At 37.4% G+C, this 9,122-nt stretch overlaps 1 protein-coding gene across 3 annotated transcripts in view; it reads right to left on the bottom strand.

Annotated features, from left to right (window-relative positions):
* Positions 1-6,495: 6,495 nt before the first annotated feature.
* The window catches only part of Cep135 (Centrosomal protein 135kDa), a 163,994-nt gene continuing 161,367 nt past the window's right edge, over positions 6,496-9,122 (bottom strand). For all 3 annotated transcript variants that reach the window (XM_067787682.1, XM_067787683.1, XM_067787681.1), the window contains 2 exons: positions 7,032-7,217; positions 6,496-6,958 (listed from right to left, as the gene is read on the bottom strand). In XM_067787682.1, coding sequence (XP_067643783.1) covers positions 6,797-6,958; positions 7,032-7,217 — 348 coding nt within the window. In that variant the 3' untranslated portion in view covers positions 6,496-6,796. The remainder of the gene's footprint in view (positions 6,959-7,031; positions 7,218-9,122) is intronic.

The following is a 9,122-nucleotide window of genomic DNA, read 5'->3' as shown; positions in this document are numbered from 1 at the left end:
ACGCCGTTTCGAGATATCGCCATAAAGGTGGACCAGGGGTGACCCTAGAATTTGTTTGCACAATACGGGCATCAAACGAAAGGTGTTAATGAGTATTTTAAAAGGGAGTGGGCCTTAGTTCTATAGGTGGACGCCGTTTCGAAATATCGCCATAAAGGTGGACCAGGGGTGACTCTAGAATGTGTTTGTACGATATGGGTATCAAATTAATGGTATTAATGAGGGGTTTAAAAGGGAGTGGTGGTTGTTCTATAGGTGGTCGCATTTTCGAGATATCGCCATAAAGGTGGACCAGGGGTGACCCTAGAATTTGTTTGTACAATATGGGTATCAAAAGAAAGGTGTTAATGAGTATTTTAAAAGGGAGTAATCCTTAGTTCCATAGGTGGACGCCGTTTCGAGATATCGCCATAAAGGTGGACCAGGGGTGACCCTAGAATTTGTTTGTACAATATGGGCATCAAACGAATGGTGTTAATGAGTATTTTAAAAGGGAGTGGGCCTTAGTTCTATATGTGGATGCTGTTTCGAAATATCGCCATAAAGGTGGACCAGGGGTGACTCTAGAATGTGTTTGTGCGATATGGGTATCAAATTAAAGGTATTAATGAGGGTTTTAAAAGGGAGTGGTGGTTGTTGTATAGGTGGTCGCCTTTTCGAGATATCGCCATAAAGGTGGACCAGGGGTGACTCTAGAATGCGTTTGTACGATATGGGTATCAAATGAAAGGTGTTAATGAGTATTTTAAAAGGGAGTAATCCTTAGTTCCATAGGTGGACGCCGTTTCGAGATATCGCCACAAAGGTGGACCAGGGGTGACCCTAGAATTTGTTTGTACAATATGGGCATCAAACGAATGGTGTTAATGAGTATTTTAAAAGGGAGTGGGCCTTAGTTCTATATGTGGATGCCGTTTCGAAATATCGGCATAAAGGTGGACCAGGGGTGACTCTAGAATGTGTTTGTACGATATGGGTATCAAATTAAAGGTATTAATGAGGGTTTTAAAAGGGAGTGGTGGTTGTTGTATAGGTGGTCACCTTTTCGAGTTATCGCCATAAAGGTGGACCTGGGGTGACTCTAGAATGCGTTTGTACGATATGGGTATCAAATGAAAGGTGTTAATGAGTATTTTAAAAGGGAGTAATCCTTAGTTCCATAGGTGGACGCCGTTTCGAGATATCGCCATAAAGGTGGACCAGGTGTGACCCTAGAATTTGTTTGTACAATATGGGTATCAAAAGAAAGGTGTTAATGAGTATTTTAAAAGGGAGTAATCCTTAGTTCCATAGGTGGACGCCGTTTCGAGATATCGCCATAAAGGTGGACCAGGGGTGACCCTAGAATTTGTTTGTACAATACGGGCATCAAAAGAAAGGTGTTAATGAGTATTTTAAAAGGGAGTGGGCCTTAGTTCTATAGGTGGACGCCGTTTCGAAATATCGCCATAAAGGTGGACCAGGGGTGATTCTAGAATGTGTTTGTACGATATGGGTATCAAATTAATGGTATTAATGAGGGTTTTAAAAGGGAGTGGTGGTTGTTGTATAGGTGGTCGCATTTTCGATATATCGTCATAAAGGTGGACCAGGGGTGACCCTAGAATTTGTTTGTACAATATGGGATTCAAAAGAAAGGTGTTAATGAGTATTTTAAAAGGGAGTAATCCTTAGTTCCATAGGTGGACGCCGTTTCGAGATATCGCCATAACGGTGGAGCTGGGGTGACCCTAGTATGCTTTTGTGCAATATGGGTATCAAATGAAAGGTGGTAATGAGTATTTTTAAAAGGCAGTGGGCCTTCGTTCTATAGGTGTTCGCCTTTTCGAGATATCGCCATAAAGGTGGACCAGGGGTGACTTTAGAATATGTGGTATCAAATGAAAGGTGTTAATGAGTATTTTAAAAGGGCGTGGGGCTTAGATCTATAGGTGGACGCCTTTTCGAGATATCGCCACAAAGGTGGACCAGGGGTGACTCTAGAACGAGTTTGTACGATATGGGTATGGAGGTTTTAATGAGAGTTTTAAAAGGGAGTGGTGGTAGTTGTATATGTGAAGGAGTTTTCCAGATATCGACCAAAATGTGGACCAGGGTGACCCAGAACATCATCTGTTGGATACCGCTAATTTATTTATATATGTAGTACCTGCCAAGATTTTAAGGGTTTTTTATTTCGCCCTGCAGAACTTTTTCATTTTCTTCTACTTAATATGGTAGGTGTCACAACCATTTTATACAGTTTTTTCTAAAGTTATATTTCGCGTCAATAAAACAATCCAATTACCTTACCATGTTTCATCCCTTTTTTCGTATTTGGTATAGAATTATGGCATTTTTTTAATTTTTCGTAATTTTCGATATCGAAAAAGTGGGCGTGGTCATAGTCGGATTTCGTTCATTTTTCATACCGAGATAAAGTGAGTTCAAGTAAGCACGTGAACTAAGTTCATTAAAGATATGTCGATTTTTGCTCAAGTTATCGTGTTAACGGCCATGCAGAAGGACAGACGGACGACTGTGTATAAAAACTGGGCGTGGCATCAACCGATTTCGCCCATTTTCACAGAAAACAGTTAACGTCATAAAATCTATGCCCCTACCAAATTTCAAAAGGATTGGTTAATTTTTGTTAGACTTATGGCGTTAAAAGTATCCTAGAGAAATTAAATGAAAAAGGGCGGAGCCACGCCCATTTTGAAATTTTCTTTTATTTTTGTATTTTGTTGCACCATATCATTACTGGCGTTGAATGTTGACATAATTTACTTATATACTGTAAAGATATTAAATTTTTTGTTAAAATTTTACTTTAAAAAAATTTTTTTTTTAAAAGTGGGCGTGGTCATTCTCCGATTTTGCTAATTTTTATTAAGCGTACATACAGTAATAGCAGTAACATTCCTGCCAAATTTCATCATGATATCTTCAACGACTGCCAAATTACAGCTTGCAAAAGTTTTAAATTACCTTCTTTTAAAAGTGGGCGGTGCCACGCCCATTGTCCAAAATTTTACTAATTTTCTATTCTGCGTCATAAGATCAACTCACCTACCAAGTTTCGTCGCTTTATCTGTCTTTTGTAATGAATTATCGCACTTTTTCGGTTTTTCGAAATTTTCGATATCGAAAAAGTGGGCGTGGTTATAGTCCGATATCGTTCATTTTAAATAGCGATCTGAGATGAGCCCTCAGGAACCTACATACCAAATTTCATCAAGATACCTCAAAATTTACTCAAGTTATCGTGTTAACGGACGGACGGACGGACGGACATGGCTCAATCAAATTTTTTTTCGATCCTGATTATTTTGATATATGGAAGTCTATATCTATCTCGATTCCTTTATATATGTACAACCAACCGTTATCCAATCAAACTTAATATACTCTGTGAGCTCTGCTCAACTGAGTATAAAAATAAACGATTGTGAGCACATAAAGAAATCTATATGTACTACTGCACTATTGTGAATATTTGCACTGGATTGCCGGCAGTTGCTATTGTACGCTAGATGGCAGCGCAAGCTGTAAGTTTTGATTGATTGATTGATAGAACAGCTGATTTCTGTTGATATTTGATAAGAGATTTTTATATTGGTTGCGCAAGATGCGCACGGGTCAGGCTCGTTTTAATGAAATTTACAAACAGTTTGCTCAGCTTACAAAGTTTTTTCACATTATTTTTGTTTTAAAAAATTTATAAAAACTAGGAAACATACAAAATATAAATATAAATTATTTAAGAGTAAAAAATATAAAGGTCGTATATTAACTCGGCCTTGAAGAACAATACTAACTTTGTTTAAAATCAGCTTTCGATTCGAGTTCCGGAAAAGGAAATTACTTACTCAGTTGGCGCTTAACCGTTAAAATGGTTATGGCCGTCCAATAAGTCGCTTCTTCGCTGTGCTAACTGGCGCCAATTGGTCACACCAAGGGAGTTTAAATCCACCTGGTCCTTCCAGCGGAGTGGGGTTGCCCTCTCCCTTTTTCTTTTGTAGGCGGGTTCCGATAAGAATACTTTGTAGGTGGTGTTTTAATTCGCTGGACTATGTAGTATCTGCGTGGTTTTTTGGTACCATTCTCTGCCTACCACACGGAAGATCCTGGGTTCGAGCCCTGGACAAAGCCACATCAATAACTTATAAACAAGTTTTTTCAATTAGAAAACGGATTTTCTAAGCGGGGTCTCCCCTCGGCAGTGGTTCGGCAAACACTCAGATTGTATTTCTGCAATAAAAAGCTTTTCAGCTGCCTTGGAGTCAGCAAAAAACATGTATGTGTTAAAAGGAGGAGAGTGATTTCAAGGCTGACGTTGTTGTTTGTGTTACTGATGGCTTTTACTATTTCAAAACTTTTGCTGCCAACAGTGACGTGGTTGCCAAGGCGCAAAAGCGTTGATTTTTTGCTTGATGACAGCAGGTACTTCATTATGTCCTCTTTCACCATCAAACCCATCTTTTCCGCTCCTTTTTTTCAGTTTGAAATAAGCAGAACTTACGGCGTGGGTGTTTAGGCTGATGATATCAATAGCGTCAATATACGACAGAATTGCACGCTTTCATAGAATATTGTTCCAGAGCCGGTAAGTTCTGCAGCCTTCTTCAACATCAAATTAAAGAAATCGTTCGTTGAGTTCCCAACGGCTAGTAGAGGTCCTTCCCATTTCTGACTGCGCTAATACTGTCGCTCAACGTCATTTTGCACAGCCGTATAAGTTGTGAGGGGAAATCAAACTCAGACATAGCGACATGTAGGCAGCTCTTTTTCGTGCTGTCGAAGGTGGCTTTTAAATCTACGAAGATGCAATGTGTGTCATTCATTGTTCGCAGATTTTTGCCAAGATTCGGCGCGAAGTGAAAATCTGGTCGATGGTCGATTTACTAGGTCTGAAGCCGCACTGATAAGGTCCAACTAGCCGATTCACGGTGAGCGTAAATTTTTCGAAAAAAACAAACGCTTGACAGGACCTTATATGCGATACTGAGAAGACTGATTCCACGGTAGTTGGCGCAGTTTGCCAGATTACCCTTTTTGTGGACTGAACAAAGAACACTTAGATTCCAATCGTCCGACCATATCTAGCATTTAAGTTGATACAAGCGCCTTACCTACTTCTCGCCGCCGTGTTTGAATAGCTCTGCAGGCAAATAGCGGCATTGTATTTTTTAATCTGGTTAGGAAGAAGTTTTCCTTCCATAATCTAAGCACCTCGGTTACCAGGTCGCCGTTTTCGTTTTAACGGGAGTTTGTCCCGGATTTAAAATTCTGTCTGTCGCCGATTTTTTTTGGTAACATTTGCGGGAGTTATTCCTGGTGGCTAGCAGTTCAAGCACCTCGCACTCACAACTTTCTGTCTCTTTCTTTTCTTCCTGTAAAGGCATCCTGCTTCTCTTTTCAACACGCGGTAGCGTTCGATCCTCGTTTCGCTCGCTTTTAACGTATCCATATAGGCAGCTTCTTTTCTTTCGATTGCAACGTGGTATTCTTCGTCGTACCAGTTGTTTTCCGAGGTCGCCGTGGTGCATTAGAGATATTCTCCCACTGATCATTCTGTCGGGTTAACTTGTGCCCTCAGAGTGTCAAGTTGCGAAACCATTGACAGTCTGTTGCGATTGCAGCCTTCGTCGTCTAACTTTCAATGGGATAAAACGAGTTTATTTTGGTCATTTTTTTTATTAAATAATAGAAAAATGTTACGAATATTAAAAAGAAAGTAGCAGCGGTTCTTAAAAGTATTAATGAGAAAATTATAGTTTTTGCCTTGAACTATTCGTTGCGTAGTTTGGAGTAAAGTATGGAGTAACCTGCACACTCCAGTAAATCTTGCAGATGTTAATGAGGGATTCTGTTTCGGAATTTGTTCTTAATAAGCTTCTTGTTAGAAAAGGCTGTTTTACAGGGTGAGAAGTTTCCATGCTAGCTTTTTTCAATTCTGGGTACTTAGTAGCACCGGCCAACTTTTTAAAAACTATTCTGTTTTTGGTTTTTAAATTTGTTTTTTCTTGGAAACGAACAATTTATAGCTCCGAGAGTATATCGACTGCCGAAGGAATTATCACTCTATCTCGGTTACCGTTTCGAATACGCCCTATCTCGGATAACCTTTGAATAACCTGCTTTTTGCTTCAAAAACGCCCTATCTTAGATTTTTTTATAAATACCAAAGATAATGCCAAAGTGTATTGAATTTGAGATCAAACAGAGAGTTTTCGGAACAAATTCTAGGATAGGGATTTCCTGAACCGAATTCTGAAATAGGGCATTTTTGAAACAAATTTTGAAATATTATTAATAAGTCTGGAAGCACTGCGACCTTTGTGCAATTTTGAAATAGGACGTTATTCAATAGTTTTCTGATGTAGGGCCTTTTCGAAACGGCAGCCGAGATAGGGTGATATTACACTCAGCTGTCGATATATTACTAAAGATTCTCAATATTTTTCAAAACCTGTAAAGGTTTTTCCAAATTCGGAATAAAGATCCTCAATGAACGTTTTATATTGGCCGGTATAAAGCTCGTACAGTATATTTTGACGTTTAAGATTCAGATGATTGTTTAAAAGTATCTGATAAAAAAGCAGTATACCTTTTCTTTAAAAAAAAAAAGAATATACTTGTTTTGTTAAAACAAGGCCCGCTAGAGACAGGTCCACGGTACGGAACCGGACCGCCGTCCGTCGTTTGATGACCCCTGTTCTAGACCTTTAGTACTTGCGATACAGCATTTGTTTTCCTCTTTTTGTCGTGAAAGTGTTATGGACGGATAAGACGTGACCTAAGAAGCTCACTCTTATAATGTTTGCGTTGGATAGCGCGGACTTTGTTCACGTGAACGTGCTTGTCGAAAGCGATCATCAGTGAGATTATGACGTAGCTCTTGATTTTGAATTTGATATTCTTGGGCTAATGTCTCTTGCTGATGACGACGTTGACGCTCAGCGTCTAGTTCACTCTGCGTGTAGAAGATATTAGTTAAAGAAGTTGAAAAACGTTTTGAGCGAAAAAAAGCTATTTATTAAATTTACCAATAGTCCATCGTTATGTTGCCGCAGACGGACCAATTCCTGACTCAATTTACTATCAACTTTAATTTGCTCCTCCAGGTCGCGACGCGTTTTACTTAAAAGTTCTTCGAGAGTTTCGGAGGAGACTTTTTGTCCATTTGATGTTTTCTCCATATCCGCACGTAATTTTTCATTATCACGTTCAAGCTAAGAAATAAAAAAAAACAAATAAAATCTCAGTTAGGGTGAATGCGAACATTATATTCCCAGGTTTGGTTTTAAACAACTCCTCACCCTGACTGGGTGGTATCATGCAAGCTTTTATAGCACAGTTTCAGCTTCAATTAATAAAATTAATTGCATATTTAGGTTCTTTGCTATTTACTTTTTAAGCATCTCAACTGGAAAACTGCAGCTTAAAAGATGCGGTACCATAAGATTTAAACTAAAGGCGCGAGTACCAAGTACTCGTGAAGCTCTATGTGCAAACATAAAGGTGTACGTCCAGGAGACTAATATTTTTCAGCAAAGTAGAGCTCGTCCAAAAGTAGAAGTTAAACCACGACAGAGGTAACTTTACCAAAAACAAGTAGTTTTGGGCGTTTTGAGAGGAGTTTCGTCGGCTTCTTATCGGTAACAACCTATACCGACAATTTATTGTTTTATTATCGGTTTATTATTGATAGCTAGTTATAATTATCGTGTTTTCGATTTGGTATCAGCTCATCATCGTCTTCTTGTTGGTTCTTCATCGGCTTGCTAGCGAAGTGTTACACATGTGTCATCGATTTTATATTAAAGCTTTTCAGGTATCTGTTTCATAACAAACCGATGAGTCTTCCTAAACAATTCCGTAACGCGCCGTTAGCAAATTTGCAACACCCGGTAATAAATGTATAGCTTCCTAACACAAATGTATATTCTTTTGATAACAAATCGATAACTTTTCGATACCTTTTTGATAACAAATCGAAAACTCCGATAGAAATTGACATCAATCTGATAACAAATCGATAACATATTGATAACATATCGATAATTTTTGGATGATATATCCAAATCTTTTCGATAACAAACGGTCAACTCGTTGATTAAAAATTTATTTAATTTAATTTTATTTTTATTTATTTATTTTTTATTTTATTTTTTTATTTTGCTTTATTATAATTTATTCCATTTTATTTTATTTAATTTTTTATTTTACTTTATTTTTCTTTATTTTATATTGATTTTATTTTATTCTACTTTATCTATTTTTATTTTATTTTGATTTATTTTATTTTATCTTATTTGATTTTAACTAATTTTATTTTACTTCTTTTATATTATTTAATTAAATATAATTTTTTTAACTTTTTTTATTTTATTTTGATTTAATTCTTTTTATCTAATTTCATTTCACTTTATTTTCTTTTATGTTACTTAATTTAATTTTAGTTGAATTATTTATATTTTTTTGCTTGCAATTTATTATCTCATATTAATTTAATATTTTTAAAAGATGTTACAACCGTAAAACGAAATAAGTTTAAATTTAAACCTGAATACCGTAATATGTGCCTCGTTTTTGCAAACACTTTGTGTATCAGTAATAAAAATAACGCATTTGCTTATGCATTATAACAAAACAGCCGTACAAACATTTATTCGTGCACTTGCATGCATACACATTGTGTATATGCCCAGATACTTTAATTTGTATGTAGGTGGCGTGTTTCCCTTGAGTTGCTGCGTCGCTCATATCAACTCTACCGAATACTTACATGTTCTGTAATATGTACTTCAAACAGTATACCTACACCACACTCCGCCTACGCTTACACATTCTCTAGTACAGTTCAGCCATACAGTAAAAAAATACACCACACTACGCCTGCGTTAACATTCTACATGTATGCCCCATATAGCTTACATTCAGGATTCCACCATACCTCGATCAAAAATGCTTACATATCAAAAACAAGTAAGGAAGGCTAAGTTCGGGTGTACCCGAACATTACATACTCAGCTGAGAGCTTTGGAGATAAAATAAGGGAAAATCACCATGTAGGAAAATGAACCTAGGGTAACCCTGGAATGTGTTTGTATGACATGGGTATCAAATGGAAGGCA

This window comes from Eurosta solidaginis, chromosome 5, assembly GCF_040869045.1.
Source record: "Eurosta solidaginis isolate ZX-2024a chromosome 5, ASM4086904v1, whole genome shotgun sequence".
Classification (NCBI taxonomy): domain Eukaryota; kingdom Metazoa; phylum Arthropoda; class Insecta; order Diptera; family Tephritidae; genus Eurosta; species Eurosta solidaginis.
Note: the sequence above shows the minus strand (reverse complement) of the source record. Positions and strands in the feature narration are given on the sequence as shown.